This window comes from Dendrobates tinctorius, unplaced genomic scaffold (assembly GCF_039654945.1).
Source record: "Dendrobates tinctorius isolate UK_male_01 unplaced genomic scaffold, ASM3965494v1 ptg000305l, whole genome shotgun sequence".
Lineage (NCBI taxonomy): Eukaryota > Metazoa > Chordata > Amphibia > Anura > Dendrobatidae > Dendrobates > Dendrobates tinctorius.
Genome location: NW_027361972.1, coordinates 271,091 through 292,380, shown reverse-complemented (window position 1 = coordinate 292,380; position 21,290 = coordinate 271,091). Strand labels below are relative to the sequence as shown.

Here is a 21,290-nt window from a genome sequence, read left to right as displayed (position 1 = left end):
TCAAAGGGATAGGCGTCCGCAGAGGTGTCATAGGAAATCCACAACGTTTAGCAAAATCCAAGTCCATTAGGTTTAGAGCTGCTCCCGAATCCACAAATGCCTTGGCGGAAAATGTGGACAGGGAGCAGATCAGAGTAATAGCCAGAAGAAACTTAGGTTGAACACCACCAACAGAAAACGTGTGTGCAAAGCGTTTCTCTCGTTTAGGACAGACAGAAATAATATGCGAGGCATCTCCACAGAAAAAGCACAACTTATTACGCCTTCTGAACTCCTGACGCTGCTCTCTGGACAAAACTCTATCACATTGCATAGGTTCAGTCATTTGTTCAACAGGTGGCAACACCTCTCGTGCAGTTTTGCGTTCACGCAAACGCCGATCAACCTGACTGGCTAATGACATAGAATCGTCAAGACCAGAGGGAACAGGAAATCCCACCACAGTATCTTTTACGGCTTCTGACAAACCCTTCCGAAAGAGAGCAGCCAAGGCATTATCATTCCAAGTAGTAAGTACCACCCACTTTCGGAATTTTTGACAGTACAATTCTGCAGAATCTCGACCCTGATTCAATGCCAGCAGGGTCTTTTCAGCCTGATCAATGGCATTAGGTTCGTCATACAAGCCCAAGGCTTGAAAAAATGCGTTCACATTAGTCAGAATAGGATCATCTGGTTTCAAAGAAAGCGCCCATTCCTGGGGATCGCCACGCAGCAAAGAGATGACAATTTTAACCTGCTGCGCGGAGCTCCCTGACGAGTTAGGCTTCAAGGCAAAAAATAATTTACAATTATTTTTGAAATTCAAAAATTTAGACCGATCACCACAAAATACATCAGGTGTAGGAATCTTTGGTTCAGCAGCATGTGAATGAGCAAGGTAGGCGGAAATTCCCCGCACTTCCGCAGCGAGCTGCTCCACACGATCAGACAATTGCTTTATCTCCATTGAGAGAAAAAAAAATTCCCCCTACGGCCTCAGAGATATAGAGGAAAAAATACACTTTTTTTTTTGCAATTCTTTCCTGCTATTGAGTACCCTAGGATCTGCGGTCAGGCGGGTGATTCTGTTATGATTGAGTGACTGTAGGAGGCAGACACAAAAAATAGAAGCTACGTCCAGAAAACCAGAGGAGCTGGCAACTATCCGATTGCAGACCCCTGAACCTATCAACACAACTAGCAGTAGCCGTGGGGGGTACCTACGGTGCCCTAGACCCCTCGAACACAGCCGGAGGACTATATAGCCTAAAGATAGAAAGGGAAATCTAAACTGCTCCAGAGCAGACCCCAAAGTAAAAGGCAGCCCCCAACATATAATGACGGTGAAGCAAGATGAAAAAACACTCACACAGATAGAAAGATAGGCTGAGCAAACGTTGGGGCCCAATCTAATCTAAACAGAAAAGGAAAGGAAAGCTGCTGTCTGCAATCGGCAAAAAACCCTATCAAAAACATAGGCCAGCAAGCTGAAATGAAAAAAGACCCTGAAGCAACTAAGCTTCAAAACTAAATCAGCACTCTGGTATTTTCAGAAGACAGAGCTAAGGAGTTCAGCTCACCCCAGAAGGGAATGGCTGAAATCCAGAAAAAACAAAGCAAGGCACAAATGCAAAAGGCCAGGAGGAAAACTTAGCTTTAGCAGAGCAGGAATTCAGATTGGACTCCAAGGATACCACAGAGAAATCACCCGCAGGGAGGAATGGGCATATGCAGCCTTATATCCAGTCTGTGACTCCACTCAGCCAGTCATCATCATTAATCTCAGGTGTCTGATAATCAGATTCACTACCTCTCCTTACCAGAAGAGGGAATTCCTCGGGCCTCAGTGATGAAGGGGAAAATGAACTCACAACATATTACCTTACATGGCACGGTATAATCAGTTAATTAGATGCACTGCTTTCCCTTTACTATTCACACCTCTTGCTATTGACTTTTGGGATTACTTAGCTGTCATCTATTCAGCTGTTCATTGTATTGAATACTGTCTATGCTAAGTGGCTGTTTGGTCTTTTGACCTTATATGATGTGGCACAATTAATGGAAAAATTAATTAATGGCTAAGTTTATAAGTCACTCCAGTGTCAGGAATAGATAGTATGTGAAAATATCGTATATACCGCTCAGGGAACACTTACCTTTCAGAGATAATTTCCATATTCATACTAAATAATGGCACAGATCTCCCAGACATTATGATTGCACATATCCCTAGTCTTTATACCGATATTGCACTCATTCCCTGACAGACAGCAGCATGGCCATTAGTTAGAAGCTGCTAATGATCTTTGGAGCAGGTAAGTTTTCCCTGAGTGGTACATATTGGGCCGTCTGAAGACTGAGTTTAGTCTAGGATAATTTGTCTGCACTACTAATTAACAGCAGTTACATTACCAAACTAGGGCAGTCCCTATAGGAGAAAAACACAAGAATTATACTGTATGTTCACATACTATCTATTCCTGACACTGGAGGGGCTTATAAACTTATGAATTATATAGTTTGAAGCCTGGGATCTGCCATTATGTGGCTAGTTTTCTGACTGTTTCGAATAACATGATACATGATTTTAGTTTTTTTTGTCTAGTCTTGCTTGAATATAGGTCAATATTAAATAGTCTCCTGATGAGTCGCCTTTGGTGAGGATGATGAAACCCGTAGAAATTAGAGGCTTGGAGAGTGAGTGTGTATACATCACCTCACTCTATATACTGAGATGTGGGGTATATGCTTTTTCTATTGGTCACATACTGACTACCCTTCAGGGGGCTGAAATATGGGTATAGTTATACATTTGGAATTAATAAAGTTTAGTTTTATCCTTTTTTTTAAGCAAACAGGAATGACAAGCGACAACCCATTTAAGAAGATTCAATTTTGGTTAAAACTATTCCAACATTATGAACATAAAAAAGGCTTCTCCCCTATGTGACATCTCTGATATTTATTAACAGTTGATTTCCAAGTAAAATATTTCCCACATTTAGAAAATTAAAAAGGCTTCTCCTCTGTGTGACTGCTCTGATGTCTAACAAGAAGCGCTTTCCGGTTAAAATATTTCCCACATTCTGAACAGGAAAAAGGCTTCTTTCCTGTGTGGGTTCTTTGGTGTTCATCAAGATTCCCTCTCCGGTTAAAACATTTCCCACATTCTGAACATGAAAAAGGCTTCTCTCCTGTGTGAGTTCTATGGTGATCATCCAAATTTTGCTTCCAGTTAAAACATTTCCCACATTCTGAACATTTAAAAGGCTTCTCCCCCGTGTGAGTTCTATGGTGATTAACCAAATCTGTTTTCCAGATAAAGCATTTCCCACATTCTGAACATGAAAGAGGCTTCTGCCCTGTGTGAGTTCTATGGTGAGCAACCAAATGTGATTTCTCTTTAAAACATTTCCCACATTCTGAACAGGAAAAAAGCTTCTCCCCTGTGTGAGTTCTATGGTGAGCAACAAGAATCACTTTCCGGCTAAAACATTTCCCACATTCTGAACAGGAAAAAGGCTTCTCCCCTGTGTGAGTTCTATGGTGATTAACCAATTGTGATTTCTCATTAAAACATTTCCCACATTCTGAACAGGAAAAAGGCTTCTCCCCTGTGTGCGTTCTGTGGTGTGTAACAAAATGAGATTTCTTATTAAAACATTTCCCACATTCTGAACATGAAAAAGGCTTCTCCCCTGTGTGAGTTCTCTGATGGGTAACAAAATGTGATTTCTGTGCAAAACATTTCCCACATTCTAAACATGAAAAAGGTTTCTCCCCTGTGTGAGTTCTATGGTGAGTAACAAGCAATGATTTACGTGCAAAACATTTCCCACATTTTGAACAGGAAAAAGGCTTCTCTCCTGTGTGAACTCTATGGTGTTCATCAATACTCACTTTCTTTTTAAAACATTTTCCACATTCTGAACATGAAAAAGGCTTCTCCCCTGTGTGAGTTCTATGGTGAGCAACAAGCAGTGATTTATGTGCAAAACATTTCCCACATTCTGAACATGAAAATGGCTTCTTTGCTAAAGGAGCAGTTTGGTTTTTATTGCCTCTTTTGTGACTTTGATTTTCCTTAGTAGTCAGTAATGAATCAGAAGATGGGACCTGTTTCATAGCATCAGATGACAGATCTTTGCTGTGAATGTTTGATGATATATCTGGAGTAATAGCAATCATTTCAGTTGTATCTTGTAGGATCTCAAGATCATCAGATTTAAAAATTGAAGATGTCAGCTGTCCCTCTGATCTCCTGGTACAGTCATCTGCTAAGATAAAAAAACATTTTTTTTAAAATAAAATATCCTTGAGTTTTATATTTTTGAACACTTCTACTTACACTGTCCATTATTTACCAAGACAATGACAGCTCACAGTCTAATAGAAAACCTTGTTGGATGAACCAGTAGTGTGCGGTGTTCAACTGTTTGTTCATTCTGCCTCCCAAATATCGAATAAAACGAAACCAATCAATGTTATGTAGGCAAAAATAATACCAATTCTCATCTCACAAAAAACAAGTCCCCACTCAGGTCCATCATTTGTCAATAGAAAAACAGATAAGGCAGGTTAGGGTTATTCCTATTATTAGGGTTACTGTTAGGCTAAAGTTAGGATTAGGCTAAAAAATTAGTCTTTTCTCAATTGTCTCCCCAATAATTGGGTCATGTCACATCAGTCATGTCAGAGTTTTCTTTTTCCGGAAAAAAATAAATAAATTAAAACGAATAAAATGTCCCGTCAGTATTCTAGTGCAGAGGAGGCTTATGCACTTTTATCTTCTGACAGTGAAGAAAGTGCAGTGACAGATGGCGATGTGGATTTCGAGGGCTTTAGTAGCAGCGACAGTGATAGCTCAGAAATGAGCAGTGATTCTGGTCCATCCTCACACACGGACCAGTACAACAAGAAGGACAAATAGCGCTTCTGGAGAAATGTCTCCAACTCAGGGAACAATGCCCAGTACTAGCGCTGTCCCTAGTGCTCGTGAATTGGCGCACACCAATGTCCAAGGGGCTTTGCCTCTTGATGTAGCATTTCCCAGATGGGAGGCTTCGGATTCGGCTACTCCATTCATCCCTAATTTTAATGCCATTCCTGGTATAAATGTGGAAGTGGAACATTTTGGACCAATTATTTTTTTTAATTTGTTTCTGACAGATAGCTTGCTAGAGCATATTGTCCTACAAATTTATATGCGTCCCAATTCATCAGCCAGAATCCACGATCCTATTATGCTAGGTCAAATTTATGGACACCAACTAATATCCCAGAAATGAAAACATTTTTAGGACTTACATTCACTATGAGGCTTGTTAAAAAAATGACCATTCTGTCCTATTGGTCCAACCGCCTTGTTCAAGCCACCCCTATGTTTTCTGCCGTTCTTCCTAGGACTCATTATGAAATGCTCAAGAGATTTTGGCATTTTAACGACAATAGTCAATGCCTGCCCAGAAATGCCCCAGAACATGACAGACTATTCAAAATCAGACCCATCATCGAAGACTTGACAGAAAAGTTCCATTGATGAGTCCCTTGTAAAATTCAAAGGAAGACTGCACCTCAAGCCATTTATTCCTTCTAAGAGGGCAAGGTTCGGAATAAAGCTCTATAAAATGTGCGAGAGCTCAACCGGATACACATCAGCTTTTCACATTTATGAGGGGAAAGACAGCCAACTAAACCCACCAGGACGCCCTACTTACCTGGGGACATCTGGAAAAATCATTTTTGAGCTGATAACTCCATTTTTACAAGAAGGCTACAATCTGTATGTTGACAACTACTGCACCAGCATACCCCTATTTAAAAGTCTGTTTTGAAAATTAGGGGCTTCTGGGACCATTTGAAAAAACCATCAGGGGTTTCCACAATCATTGGTCAGCAAAAAGTTCCGAAAGGGGCCGTCAGGGGCTTTACACAATGGAGAGCTGCTTGTCCTTAAGTATAAGGATAAAAATTATATTTTTATCCTGAGCTCGATCCACACAGATGCCTCAAGGGCCACTGCAGACCAACAGGGATCCACTACTCCAAAACCTGGGTCTGTCATTGACCACAACAAATATATGGGGGTGTGGACCTTGCAGATCAGGTTCTACAGCCATACCAGGTATCAAGAAAATCATATACCTGGTATAAAAAGTTAGTCATGTATTTTTTTCAGGTGGCCACATATAATTTTTTTGTGTTATACAAAAAAGCCGGAAATGCAGATACTTTCCTTGGTTATCAGGAAAAGGTCACTGAAAATCTTGTTTTTGACAATTTTGTCCCCGCCAATCCTTTAGAATGTGAAGATGTCAGAAGACTCACTGAGCGACATTTTATTGCACTCATCCCAGTAACTGAGACAAGAAAGAACCCCCAGAGAAGATGTCGTGTATGTTCCTAGAGAGGAATGAGGCATGATCCCCGCTATTATTACCCACAATGCCCATCATTGCCAGCCTTATGCCTCCATGATGGCTTTACAATCTTCCACACAGAACCACGTTTTTGAACTGTTTTGACATTCAAGCATTTGGTTTATTTAGTGACAGACACATTTGAGTAGAGCTGACTTAACAATTTCCGGGGGTAGGTGGGTGAGGTCTCCAGAGACACAAGCTGGGCACAATATGTTATTGTGAGGCTTAGAAAAAAAACTACATCCAGCAAAATGTCACCGGCGATGGCGGCGCCTACGCTGTAGCATCTATAAGTAAGAGACAGAGGCTACTGCGCAGGCGCCGCTGGTGTCATTTTGCTGGATGTAATTTTTTCTAAGCCTCACAATAGCCACAATATTATAGGCATTATCAACAATAATATCAATGCTATTATATGCATAATGTAATAATGGGGGCAGGTCAGTGAGGGATCAGCGACCTGTCATAAGCCAATACAGATGAATATGTAATCAGAGCACCAAATAAAGCGCCGCCTACAGCCCATCCAAGCCCCACCCACAGCCCCGCCCCAGAGCACGAGAATGTCATTAACTGAAAACTACAAATACAGATTACACAACAGTAAACCAGAGTTGCCCTCATTTATGGTGGACCATTGGAGCTACTATGGATCCTGAGCAGAAGATTAGAGAAAATAATATTGCTCCCCATTTCAGGAGAGATTGTGCAGTAATCTGAATTCCTTAGGATAGAAAACATAATGTAATTTATGACGTGGAGAGAATCCATGACACCAGGGCTGGAGCCAACACATCTCCTGCAGGCGGGAATAAATGTATATTACAGCCCTCAGCCACGCACAGCTTAGAGATCTATCATGGCACAGGTGGAATGTTTGTCCTGGAGATTCTCACAATCCTCCTTGAAGTTAGTTGGTTTTAATACAAAGTGAAAAGTCAGGATAAAGGGAAACTCTGCTGTTATTGGACAGAAATTCACACTTGGCCTCACTGCACATTTACAGGTGTCGCTCATAAAAGGGAAGTTTGGCCAGAAAGACTGGACCTGGTCTTGTGGGGACCATGAGACATTCAGCAGCACAGAAGGGAGAGAAGATTCATCCGATAAGATCTCAGGGATCTAGGAAGCCAACAGCATCATTACCCTCCGCTTTCTCTTACAGGCCCATCATAATATTTTTCTCCAAGTGATTTTCTATCTTGTCAGCACATTCTACGTACGCTGTCATTTGGCTTTATAGTTACAGATCTGGGCAGGTAACGTTCAGCGTCTCCTAATGTGAAGGAGAGAATGGCTAATGAAATCAATTATTAACCCTTATATAAGTCAGTTCACAGTTCACAGCTCCAGTCATCACAACTCACCTAACTACAATCTTTAATCTCTCCCTCTCCTCGGGCATTTTCCCATCCTCCTTCAAACAAGCCATCGTTACTCCATTACTAAAGAAACCCGCTCTCGACCCATCCTGCACAAAAAGACCAGTCTCCAATCTCCCCTTCATCTCTAAACTTTTGGAGCGCCTAGTTTACTCCCGCCTTACCCGTTACCTCTCCACTCACTCCCTTCTAGACCCTTCACAGTCCAGCTTCCGCCCCCTACATTTGATTGAAACTTTACTCATCAATGTGACCAATGACCTTCTGACAGCATAACGTAACAGTGACCACTCTCTGCTCATTCTTCTTGACCTTTCTGCAGCTTTCGACACTGTTGACCACCATCTCCTACTCTCTAGGCTCCAGTCACTACGTATTAAGGACACTGCTCTCTCCTGGTTCTCTTCCTATCTCTCTGACCGCTCCTTCAGTGTTTTGTTCTCTAGCTCCACGTCATCTCCTCTTCCTCTTGCTGTCGGGGGACCTCAGGGCTCAGTCCTTGGCCCCCTTCTTTTCTCTCTCTACACAGCCCTAATTGGACAGACCATCAACAGATTTGGCTTTCAGTACCATCTTTATGCTGATGACACACAACTATATACGTCTTCCCCCGACCTTACCCCCGCTGTACTACAGAACGCCACTGACTGTCTGTCTGCAGTCTCCAACATCATGTCCGCTCTCTATCTGAAACTCAACCTCTCCAAAACTGAACTTCTTCTGCTCCTGCCGTCTACTAACCTCCCTAAATCTGACATTTCCCTCTCTGTGGGTGGCACCACAATAACACCCCGGCAGCAGGCGACCTGTCTGGGTGTTATGTTTGACACCAATCTCTCCTTCACAATCCATATACAATCTCTTGCCCGCTCTTGCCGCTTACACCTAAAGAACATCTCTAGAATCCGCCCTTTTCTCACAATGGAAACAACAAAAACCCTCACTGTAGCATTGATCCACTCCTGCCTGGATTACTGCAATGCTCTATTAAATTGGCCTCCCCGTCACTTGACTATCCCCTCTCCAGTCCATACTTAATGCAGCAGCCAGGGTCATCTATCTGACTGATCGGCACTCGGACACGTTCGCTCTTTGCCAGTCATTACACTGGCTGCCCATTCATTACAGGATACAATTCAAAGTACTTGTTCTCACCCACAAAGCTCTCCATGGTGCAGCACCCACCTACATCTCCTCCCTCATTTCTGTCCATCGGCCTAACCAACCGCTGCGCTCTGCAAACGACTTTCGACTAACCTCTGCACTAATCCTTAACCTCCCACTCCCGACTCCCAAGACTTCTCCCGTGCTGCTCCTATCCTCTGGAATGCTCTACCCCAAGAAATTAGGACTATCCACAATTTGCATAGTTTCAGGCGTTCCCTCAAAACACATTTGTTCAGAGCGGCCTATCACGTTCCCTAATCAAAGTCATTCTATCTGTAAGTGTGTGTGTGTGGCCCATTCACTATCTCCATCCATCCCTCACTCCCTCAAGATGGCTGGACCTTCATTGTAAATACATCCCTGTACTCTGTATCTTCCTCACCTCATTGTAGATTGTAAGCTCTCACGAGCAGGGTCGTCTTATTTTGCTTTAATTATTGTATTGTTAACGTTGTTACTTATGACTTGTGTTTTGAAAGTGATAAACTGTAAAGCGCTGCGGAATATGTTGGCGCTATATAAATAAAGATTATTATTATTACATATGGTGTACCAAGATGGCGTCTGTGTCTTCAGACAACACCCTGGAAGGAATCCTTGGAATGCAGAAGCTGAGATACTGGATACCATATATGGAAGTGAAGCTGAAATGGACCTATCATAGACTGACACTGGCTACTCAGAAGATTGTGTGACACCCATTTCCTGTCTCTTTGTCTGGAGAATAAACTCAAGTTGTGTGCAAGCCTTTACTGAGAAAGGAGTAGACATCTAAAGGGCCTGTCACACTAAGCAATATCGCTAGCAATATTGCCATAACGTGACTGGTTTTTGTGACGTTATAGCGATATTGCTAGCGATATCGCTATGTCTGATACTTACCTCTGACCACTCCCCCGCTGACTATCGCTGATCGCGCGAGAACGTCCTGGACCGTTTCTCGTTGTCAGCTTCCTGCTGTGACGACGAGCGACGCGTAGACACGGGAGGGAGGACGTCAGGATCGCCTCGTCTGACACGTAAGTAGCGACCCCCGACCCCTGCGATGTCGCTGGTGAGATCTGCCTGTGTGGCAGCTCACTAGCGACCACCTAGCGATGTACCAGCGATCCTGACCGCGTCATATCGCTGGTCGGGATCGCTGGTACATCGCTATGTGCGACAGTACCTTAACTCTGTGTTGGTGTGACTGTAAACGCACACTCAGCCTATATTGGGTCAGGTACAAGCAATCATATAGATCTCGCTTTAAGGGATCACCCTCACACTAAAACCAGGGGGTAGGTGGATCCTCCAGGTTGGAAGTTCTATAGAAAAGGGCTTTCAATGCCCAAAGTCATTTGAACAGTTTTGGGTGGAGGAGAATGTTGTGGTCTAGAGGCAAAATGGTGATCATGGTAATACGGCCGGACTACACCACCGATAAAGCAGCCACAGCCGGTGACTGAGAAGAATCTGTGACTTCTCTGCATTCAGTGGTTACAACTCACCTGGGTAGTCATATGTGGGAATCTCCTCTTTACACGGTTCATCATCTCTCTCATATGTCTCTGTAGTATTAATATGGCTCAGATCTTCACCCTGAAACAAATATTGTAAAAGTCACCGACAGATGGAGAAGTCCCATCTATGATCAGCTCTAATCCTGCCATCTCCACCATTCTCATTACACAAGTATAAAACATATAATACTGGTGGATAAAACAAGACTGAGCACAAGACCTTCACAGCCGTCTACACATCATAGGGGAGATCTCCTGACACCTTCTCTCCATCTACCTGATGATCCTGAGGAGCACTGGGATATTCTTGGTTACAGTCCTGTGGAAGAAGAGGACGGGGACATCTCTCTGGTGTTGTTCTCTTACTGGATAGATCTGGAGGAAACACATACAGGGACTGAATTCATTCTCTACATACAGATAATTATAGGCCGTGTGTATTTAGTCATGTCTATTACCTGGAGATGTGAGGGGCTGGGGAACCTTCATTATGACGTTCTTGTACAGATCTCTGTGTCCTTCTAAATACTCCCACTCCTCCATGGAGAAATAGACAGCGACATCCTGACACCTTATAGGAACCTGACAAATACAATGATACCGTCATCCCCCCGATCCCTTCATAGTGTTACTGTATAATGTCCCAGCATTCCCAGCAGTGTCACCTCTCCAGTCAGCAGCTCAATCATCTTGTAGATGAGTTCTAGGATCTTCTGGTCACTGATGTCCTCATGGATCAGGGGGTGAGGTGGAGGCCCCGTGATTGGGCTCAGGGGTCTTTTCCATCCCTCAGACACAGGGTCCTGACAGCGATCACTAGAGGTCTTCTTCACCACTGTGTAATCCTGGTAATGGACAGACACAATAATAAATCTCACTACAGACATTTCCAGAGTCCTCACTTCTCCAGTTCTGTCCATCTGTTATTCCCAAAGATAAGATTGATGTAATGTGACTGTGGCGCCCCTGAGGCTCAGTCGCCACAGAGGTACTGCACCTTCTTCTAAGGTGTAGTGCACCACCACCTAGGTAAGTTGGGAACTCCTTTCCACACTCCAACACTCGCACCCCACACAACAGGGTAGTTCTGCACAACCACATTGAGGTGTCTCTCTCCTCCTAGACATTAGGAGTGCCTTGGTGGTTCCCTGCATGGAACACTGGATGTGCTGGGAGGTGGGTGGAGTTGAGATCCATATAAAAGGTTGGGAAGGTTTAGAATTACAGATCAGTCAGTCAGGAGAGTCTGAGGACGGGTCCGAGAGGAAGGAGATCCCTAGAAGAGGGAGAGAAGAAGGAGTGCTGCAGTTGCCTCAGTGATCTGAGCCAGCTGGCACAGAGAGGAACAGAAGGAGAAAGACGTAGAACTGCAACCTAAGGTTCCATAGGAAAGAGGAGTAGAGAGAACAGAGAGGAGTTGTGGGTCGGAAGAGGAACCCTGCCTATAGGTTCTCAGCGCAAGGCCGGGGCCCGGTCCCCGAGGTTGTATGGACGCTTATGGTTCTGCAGCAGACACCGGTGGAGTAGTTGGCTGTAAATGCACTACTCCCATCTAAGACTTGGGGCACAACAGCAACTGAATAGAGAGCCAGGACTCCGGAGAAGGGAGTCCCCGAGAGAGGCTACAGCTGTCTGCCATACAAGTAGAGTTGTTAGGAACATCTGTAAGGAGGAACTCCAGAGTACTATGGTACTGGAGCTCTTCACACCTTAAGGCGCAATAGAGGAGTCGTTCAGGAGAGGTACATGTTGGCGGAGTGTTGGAGAGGAGAATCCTGACTTGCCCGGGAGGTTGATTGAGTCTCTGCCCCAGAGGACACGGCACGGAGGCAGGCACCAGTGTGTACCACGGACTGTGAGTAAAGCTATGGAACTGCAAGCCCTGGTGTCTTCCATTCATTTGTGCGCTAACACTGTCAGCACCGTTACATCTGGGTACCAGCATTCCTCACACAGCCTGCGCCTATTCTCATCTATTGCCATTACACTGCCCTGGGGTTAAGGCTTCACCTGTGGGGAGCTACACCATCTATGCTGCAACACACCATCAGCCCCAGAGGATCTGTACTCAGCGTTGGCTTAAAATCTTCATTGCCAAACACCACAGGTGGCGTTACAAACTATTCCATTCCATTAACTACATTCCCCTATTACTTGGGCGCCCAGGGCCACGGACCGGGTCACCATTGCTGTGACACATTCCCCTGACACCGGCCCGGTACCGAGTAACCCACAGCCCTGGGAGGTGGGAGGGCGACCCATGACGTCATCAGAATCTCTCACCTCTCCAGTGAGACGGAAGAGGATCTCTAGGGTGAGGTGTAACATCCTCTCCGCCATCTTGTCTCTGTCCATAACCATCTTTGATGGGTAAATCAGGAAAATTCTCTTCTGTAGAAGATCTTCACTGAGAGGATCCGATATTGTAGAGACCTGAATGAGAAGAAGATGAGCCGATGTAACATCATAAGAATCCTGTGTAATAATACAATTACTGGAGATAATAAGGGAAACATAGGAGGAGATTTATTATCTTACAGGGTTTAGTTTTCTCCCCTGACATCTACTAATAAAACCTATATATTTAGGCCACAGACAACAAGCAGTTTGCTCCTCGGAGTCGGCAGCTGAACACGTTCCTCATAGACTCATCTTCCATAACGCTAATTCTCGTCTCATTACCGACACTGGAATCGGCATTAGCAATACTGCAGGAGATATTCATTACACGCGACATGAGAAATAACTCCTTCATGATGAGGACGACATCTTCATCTTCTACTACGGCTCTAGAGACAGATTTGGCCAGAGTCGGTCACTGCCTCCATCCCCACCGGCCGTCTATATGAAGGTTTCCCGTCTTCCCCGCACTGGAATCTTCTATCACGTTAGATCTCAGCTCTGAGTCACACACAGAAGTTTGAGGCTTTTAGAAAAGATTTTTTGTTTCCACAAACACAATGGACAGAAATGATCTGATCCCAAAGTCTCCATGTACAGTGATTTATGGGGTTTATTTCTGGCCTTAGGCTTTCCTATATTACAAGAAAAACTCCAGAAAAAGCCGATATTAAAATGTTTCTAAAGAAAATTGGCTCCAACAATTCTTGTAAGAAGAAAAAAATATGCAAAAAGCAAAAGACACATTTTATAATTTTTAACATGTTAAACATTTATTAAGAAGAAATGAATCTTTTTGTGCCCCAGAACATAGATGTACACCGCAGGGACAGCACAGAGGAGGCTGCAACAAAAACCCTGACAGTTTAACCACTTGCTGCTGTGAAAAGCAAACATGGCATCTAAGAAGGTGTGACAGAGTTTGACTGAATGTCCCCCGCCTCCAAGTACTCGATAGTATGGGGCGGCCTAGTTACTCCGATACTTACATGCCTAATAATGGGGTCTGGGCTGCAATGTATGAAGGTCTATTAGGCCGGGCCAGAGGCAGCGTCCAATAAGTTACCTTATAGCGCCCCATACACATTACACTAAAGCTCCATGAAAGCACTGATTTCGGGGGGTTTGGCCGACCATATAATGTATTTGGGGGCCTCCCGACAGATGATGTCAGGGCAGAGAAGGATCTGACATCCTGAATTTCAGAGGATAATCCGTTTGTTCTTCCTGTAGATAATCCTCCTCTAGAGGAGTCTGGAGGCGACTCTCTCATACAGACCACAGGAAAGCTGGAATATTTGTGTGTATGGGGGAGTCGGGAGAGATCGCCGTCTGCCAAATGACCGTTCAGCCAACTCTGATCTCATGTGTATGGGGCCGTTAGTATTACACTGACAGGCAGTGATGATACACGGCACTACAGTAGTACAGGGCGTCACCGGAGCCATCAGAGGCTTGTATGTTGTGTGATCGCACTGATCAGAGGGGTTTAAAAAAGGTTTAAAGGGGGGAAAATATCACAGTTTCAGTAACAAGAAATATCCATCACTATATGGAAAGCAGAGTCACTGCACAATGTTAGTTACGTCACGTCCATAACTACTTTATTATACTCTATTATCCTGTACACAGTGGAGTAGATAGAAATCACAGATCCCACAGCAATAGCTGGAATTGGACCCTCCAACGTAAAGAAAAAAAATCTCTCTCTCTATATACACTGTTCAAAAAAATAAAGGAAACACTTAAACAACAGAATATAACTCCAAGTAAATCAAACTTCTGTGACATCAAACTGTCCACTTAGGAAGCAACACTGAATGACAATCAATTTCACATGCTGTCGTGTAGATGGAAATTATTGGCAATTTTCAAGACACCCTCAATAAAGGAGTGGTTCTGCAGGTGGGGACCACAGACCACATCACAGTACCAATGCTTTCTGGCTGATGTTTTGGTCACTTTTGAATGTTGGTTGTGCTTTCATACTCGTGGTAGCATGAGACGGACTCTACAACCCACACAAGTGGCTCAGGTAGTGCAGCTCATCCAGGATGGCACATCAATGCGAGCTGTGGCAAGAAGGTTTGCTGTGTTTGTCAGCATAGTGTCCAGAGGCTGGAGTTGCTACCAGGAGACAGGCCAGTACACCAGGAGATGTGGAGGGGGCCGTAGAAGGGCACCAACCCAGCAGCAGGACCGCTACCTCCACCTTTGTGCAAGGACGAACAGGAGGAGCACTGCAAGAGCCCTGCAAAATGATCTTCAGCAGGCGACAAATGTGCATGTATCTGAACCAAAGGTTAGAAACTGACTCCATTAGGATGGTCTGAGTGCCCGACGTCCACAGATGGGGGTTGTGCTCACAGCCCAACACCGTACAGGACGCTTGGTATTTGCCACAGAACACCAGGATTGGCAAATTCTCCACTGGTGCCCTGTGCTCTTCACAGATGGAAGCAGGTTCACACTGAGCACATGTGACAGACGTGACAGAGTCTGGAGACGCCGTGGAGAGCGATCTGCTGCCTGCAACGTCCTTCAGCATGACCGGTTTGGCAGTGGTCAGTAATGGTGCGGGGTGGCATTTCTTTGGAGGCCACACGATGTTGGGCTGTGAGCACAACCCCCATGGAGACACAATTGTGCCTTTACCTGGAGATAAATTCCCAGTGGGGGCAATTTCCAAAATGCAATAACTTAAGTGGGGAATTCAGCTCTTTTCGCACTTAAGGGATCTGTATATGGAGTCTACAAACTACAGAGGGGAAAATAAGGATTTGTTATGCTGCCAATTTTGGGGCTAAAATCACATTTTGTGAGGGAAAAAAGTAAAATTGTCGTTTTTTCCTTCCACATTGCTTAAATTTCTGTCACACTATCCGAATTCAGAGATTGTCCTGTCAGAAAGGAGAATACAGGGAGCGAAAGGGTTAATAGGACTCACAGGAGGAACTGGCCCAGAAAGCAGAAGATCCAGGAGTGTCTGCCACATATATGACTGCTCTGTGCACAGGACCTGTGATGAGGTCACAGGAGGGGAGGAGTCAGGGGTCACATGATCAGGGGCCTCAGTGTGTGCAGGACTCAGTGTGCTGGAGCGCTCCCGATAATCAGCTGCGTGTGTCGCGCTGTGTGATAGTCACAGCACCTGCATGGAGAGCGACACATGCAGCTGATTATCGGGAGCGCTCCAGGGATCCGGGGTCCCGATGCAGCTATTCGGTAAGCGATATTAGCCAATAACAACTTCTCCGACGATATTCGCTCATCTCTAGTAATAACAGCTCAAAGGAATTCACCGAACTTTTCATTAAGTTTAATAGCAAGACCCTATTAAATATTGAGCACCAGCGGGATGAAGCATTGACAGCAGCATGTAAAAGTGTGGGCGCCCCGGGTCAAAATGACCGTTATTGTGATCAGTAGTAAGATGAAGATGAAATGATCCCTAAAAGGCCGAACCTCTAAGATGACACATGGCCTTTGTATTTCACTCAAAAATAATAATTATAAAATATATATAGAGAGAGACATTTTTTACAATTTCATAATTGCAAAAAGGAAAAAGGGGCGAGGCAAAACTTTGGGCACCCTTGGAGATTTCTGAACTGACATAATTTTGACCAAGATTTCACACCTTAATTAGCTTGTTAGGGTTATGGTGAGATCACATGGTGACCAGGAGCTACAGTCTGAGGAAAGGGCTAAAAAGCCTTCACTAGACCCCTGTACAGCTGTATAATGAGGCCCAGGCTTTATAGTGAAGGGACAGGAGTGAGGGCCTGATCCCAGGAGCTACAGTCTGAGGAAAGGACTAAAAAGCCTTCACTAGACCCCTGTACAGCTGTATAATGAGGCCCAGGCTTTATAGTGAAGGGACAGGAGCGAGGGCCTGTTCCCAGGAGCTACAGTCTGAGGAAAGAGCTAAAAAGCCTTCACTAGACCCCCTGTACAGCTGTATAATGAGACTCAGGGTTTATACTGAAGGGACAGGAGTGAGGGCCTGTTCCCAGGAGCTATAGTCTGAGGAAAGGGCTAAAAAGCCTTCACTAGACCCCTGTACAGCTGTATAATGAGGCCCAGGCTTTATAGTGAAGGGACAGGAGTGAGGGACTGTTCCCAGGAGCTACAGTCTGAGGAAAGGGCTAAAAAGCCTTCACTAGACCCCTGTACAGCTGTATAATGAGACTCAGGCTTTATAGTGAAGGGACAGGAGTGAGGGCCTGTGCCCAGGAGCTACAGTCTGAGGAAAGAGCTAAAAAGCCTTCACTAGACCCCTGTACAGCTGTATTAGGAGGCCCAGGCTTTATAGTGAAGGGACAGGAGTGAGGCCCTGTGCCCAGGAGATACAGTCTGCGGAAAGGGCTAAAAAGCCTTCACTAGACCCCTGTACAGCTGTATAAGGAGGCCCAGGCTTTATAGTGAAGGGACAGGAGTGAGTGCCTGTGCCCAGGAGATACAGACTGAGGAAAGGGCTAAAAAGCCTTCACTAGACCCCTGTACAGCTGTATAATGAGGCCCAGGCTTTATAGTGAAGGGACAGGAGTGAGGGCCTGTGCCCAGGAGCTACAGTCTGAGGAAAGGGCTAAAAAGCGTTCACTAGACCCCTGTACAGCTCTATAATGAGACTCAGACTTTATAGTGAAGGAACAGGAGTGAGGGCCTGTGCCCAGGAGATACAGACTGATGAAAGGGCTAAAAAGCCTTCACTAGACCCCTGTACAGCTGTATAATGAGGCCCAGGCTTTATAGTGAAGGGACAGGAGTGAGGGCCTGTGCCCAGGAGCTACAGTCTGAGGAAAGGGCTAAAAAAGCCTTCACTAGACCCCTGTAGAGCTCTATAATGAGACTCAGGATTTATAGTGAAGGAACAGGAGTGAGGGCCTGTGCCCAGGAGATACAGACTGAGGAAAGGGCTAAAAAGCTTTAACTAGACACCTGTACAGCTGTATAATGAGGCCCAGGCTTTATAGTGAAGGGACAGGAGTGAGGGCCTGTGCCCAGGAGTTACATTCTGAGGAAAGAGCTAAAAAGCCTTCACTAGACCCCTGTACAGCTGTATAATGAGACTCAGGCTTTATAGTGAAGGGACAGGAGTGAGGGCCTGTTAACAGGAGCTACAGTCTGAGGAAAGGGCTAACAACCCTTCACTAGACCCCTGTACAGCTGTATAATGGGGCCCAGGCTTTATAGTGAAGGGACAGGAGTGAGGGCCTGTGCCCAGGAGTTACATTCTGAGGAAAGAGCTAAAAAGCCTTCACTAGACCCCTGTACAGCTGTATAATGAGGCCCAGGCTTTATAGTGAAGGGACAGCAGGGCCTGTTCCCAGGAGCTACAGTCTGAGGAAAGGGCTAACAAGCCTTCACTAGACCCCTGTACAGCTGTATAATGGGGCCCAGGCTTTATAGTGAAGGGACAGGAGTGAGGGCTTGTTCCCAGGAGGTACAGTCTGAGGAAAGGGCTAAAAAGCCTTCACTAGACCCCTGTACAGCTGTATAATGAGGCCCAGGCTTTAGAGTGAAGGGACAGGAGTGAGGGCCTGTTCCCAGGAGCTACAGTCTGAGGAAAGGGCTAAAAAGCCTTCACTAGACCCCTGTACAGCTGTATAATGAGGCCCAGGCTTTATAGTGAAGGGACAGGACTGAGGGCCTGTGCCCAGGAGCTACAGTCTGAGGAAAGGGCTAAAAAGCCTTCACTAGACCCCTGCACAGCTGTATAATGAGGCCCAGGCTTTATAGTGAAGGGACAGGAGTGAGGGCCTGTCCCCAGGAGCTACAGTCTGAGGAAAGGGCTAACAAGCCTTGACTAGACCCCTGTACAGCTGTATAATGAGGCCCAAGCTTTATAGTGAAGGGACAGGAGTGAGGGCCTGATCCCAGGAGCTACAGACTGAGGAAAGGGCTAAAAAGCCTTCACTAGACCCCTGTACAGCTGTATAATGAGGCCCAGGCTTTATAGTGAAGGGACAGGAGTGAGGGCCTGTCCCCAGGAGCTACAGTCTGAGGAAAGGGCTAACAAGCCTTGACTAGACCCCTGTACAGCTGTATAATGAGGCCCAAGCTTTATAGTGAAGGGACAGGAGTGAGGGCCTGTTCCCAGGAGCTACAGTTTGAGGAAAGGGCTAAAAAGCCTTCACTAGCCCCCTTTACAGCTGTATAATGAGGCCCAGGCTTTATAGTGAAGGGACTGGAGTGAGGGCCTGTTCCCAGGAGCTACAGTCTGAGGAAAGGGCTAAAAAGCCTTCACTAGACCCCTGTACAGCTGTATAATGAGGCCCTGGCTTTATAGTGAAGGGACAGGAGTGAGGGTCTGGTCCCAGGAGCTACAGTCTGAGGAAAGGACTAAAAAGCCTTCACTACACCCCTGCACAGCTGTATAATGAGGCCCAGGCTTTATAGTGAAGGGACAGGAGTGAGGGCCTGTTCCCAGGAGCTACAGTCTGAGGAAAGGACTAAAAAGCCTTCACTACACCCCTGCACAGCTGTATAATGAGACTCAGGCTTTATACTGAAGGGACAGGAGTGAGGGCCTGTTCCCAGGAGATATAGTCTGAGGAAAGGGCTAAAAAGCCTTCACTAGACCCCTGTACAGCTGTATAATGAGGCCCAGGCTTTAGAGTGAAGGGACAGGAGTGAGGGCCTGTTCCCAGAAGTTACAGTCTGAGGAAAGGGCTAAAAAGCCTTCACTAGACCCCTGTACAGCTGTATAATGAGACCCAGGCTTTAGAGTGAAGGGACAGGAGTGAGGGCCTGATCCCAGTAGCTACAGACTGAGGAAAGAGCTAAAAAGCCTTCACTAGACCCCTGTACAGCTGTATAATGAGGCCCAGGCTTTATAGAGAAGGGAAAGGAGCCAGAAGAGCAGGACTGCCCATCACTAACCTGGAGAGCCGCACTCCACATATATGGCTGCTCTGTGCGCACAGGACCTGTGATGAGGTCACAGGAGGGGAGGAGTCAGGGGTCACATGATCAGGGGCCTCAGTGTCTGCAGGCCTCTGCTGTGCTGGTTGTCATGGTGCTGGATGAGGGGAAGTTTCTGTGTGGGGTCAGGAGGGGTTTACAGGGTGGATGTAGCAGAGCCGTGTGTGTTCGAGATGTACGGAGCGGAGCCGTGTATGTACGAGGTGTACGGAGCGGAGCCGTGTGTGTACGAGGTGTACGGAGCGGAGCCGTGTGTGTACGAGGTGTACGGAGCGGAGCCGTGTGTGTACGAGGTGTACGAAGCGGAGCCGTGTGTGTACGAGGTGTACGGAGCGGAGCCCTGTGTGTACGAGGTGTATGGAGCGGCTTCCCACTGTACACCTCGTACACACTCGACTCCGCTCCGTACACCTCGTACACACGCGGCTCCGCTCCGTACACCTCGTACACACACGGCTCCGCACACCTCGTACACACGCGGCTCCGCTCCGTACACCTCGTACACACACGGCTCCGCTCCGTACACCTCGTACACACACGGCTCTGCTCCGTACACCTCGTACACACACGGCTCCGCTCCGTACACCTCGTACACATACGGCTCCGCTCCGTACACCTCGTACACACACGGCTCCGCTCCGTACACCTCGTACACATACGGCTCCGCTCCATACACCTCGTACACACGCGGCTCCGCTCCGTACACCTCGTACACACGCGGCTCCGCTCCGTACACCTCGTACACACGCGGCTCCGCTCCGTACACCTCGTACACACACGGCTCCGCACACCTTGTACACATGTGGCTCCGCTCCGTACACCTCGTATACACATGGCTCTGCTCCGTACACCTCGTACACACGCGGCTCCGCTCCGTACAGCTCGTACACACACGGCTCCGCTCCGTACACCTCGTACACACGCGGCTCCGCTCCGTACAGCTCGTACACACACGGCTCCGCTCCGTACACCTCGTACACACGCGGCTCTGCTACATCCACCCTGTAAAACCCTCCTGACCCCACACAGAAACTTCCCGTCATCCAGCACCATGACAACCAGCACAGCAGAGTCCTGCACACACTGAGGCCCCTGATCATGTGACCCCTGACTCCTCCCCTCCTGTGACCTCATCACAGGTCCTGTGCGCACAGAGCAGCTGTAGAAATCTCCGCCTCGGGGGTCTCACCAGACTTCGCTCTTTTCTTGCAGGGGCCGCAGTGGATTTCATCCTGGATCCATAGAGCTGAATAGAGGAGCGATGTTCCTTCACTCTGATGGGAATTGATGGTGACGTTGATGAGTCTATGAGGAACGTGTTCAGCTGCCGACTCCGAGGAGGAAACTGCTTGTTGTCTGGGGCCTAAATATATAGGTTTTATTAGTAGATGTCAGGGGAGAAAACTAAACCCTGTAAGATAATAAATCTCCTCCTATGTTTCCCTTATTATCTCCAGTAATTGTATTATTACACAGGATTCTTATGATGTTACATCGGATCATCT

General features: G+C 46.3%; 1 protein-coding gene across 1 annotated transcript in view; it reads right to left on the bottom strand.

Moving 5' to 3' along the window:
• LOC141073525 (uncharacterized) overlaps positions 1-19,870 on the bottom strand; it is a 92,576-nt gene extending 72,706 nt beyond the window's left edge. The window contains exons 1-7 of the mRNA XM_073560790.1: positions 19,744-19,870; positions 12,742-12,891; positions 11,124-11,303; positions 10,917-11,040; positions 10,736-10,833; positions 10,447-10,537; positions 3,109-4,262 (exon numbers count right to left, since the gene is read on the bottom strand). Coding sequence (XP_073416891.1) covers positions 3,109-4,262; positions 10,447-10,537; positions 10,736-10,833; positions 10,917-11,040; positions 11,124-11,303; positions 12,742-12,891; positions 19,744-19,764 — 1,818 coding nt within the window. The 5' untranslated portion in view covers positions 19,765-19,870. The remainder of the gene's footprint in view (positions 1-3,108; positions 4,263-10,446; positions 10,538-10,735; positions 10,834-10,916; positions 11,041-11,123; positions 11,304-12,741; positions 12,892-19,743) is intronic.
• Between the last annotated feature and the right edge of the window lie 1,420 nt (positions 19,871-21,290).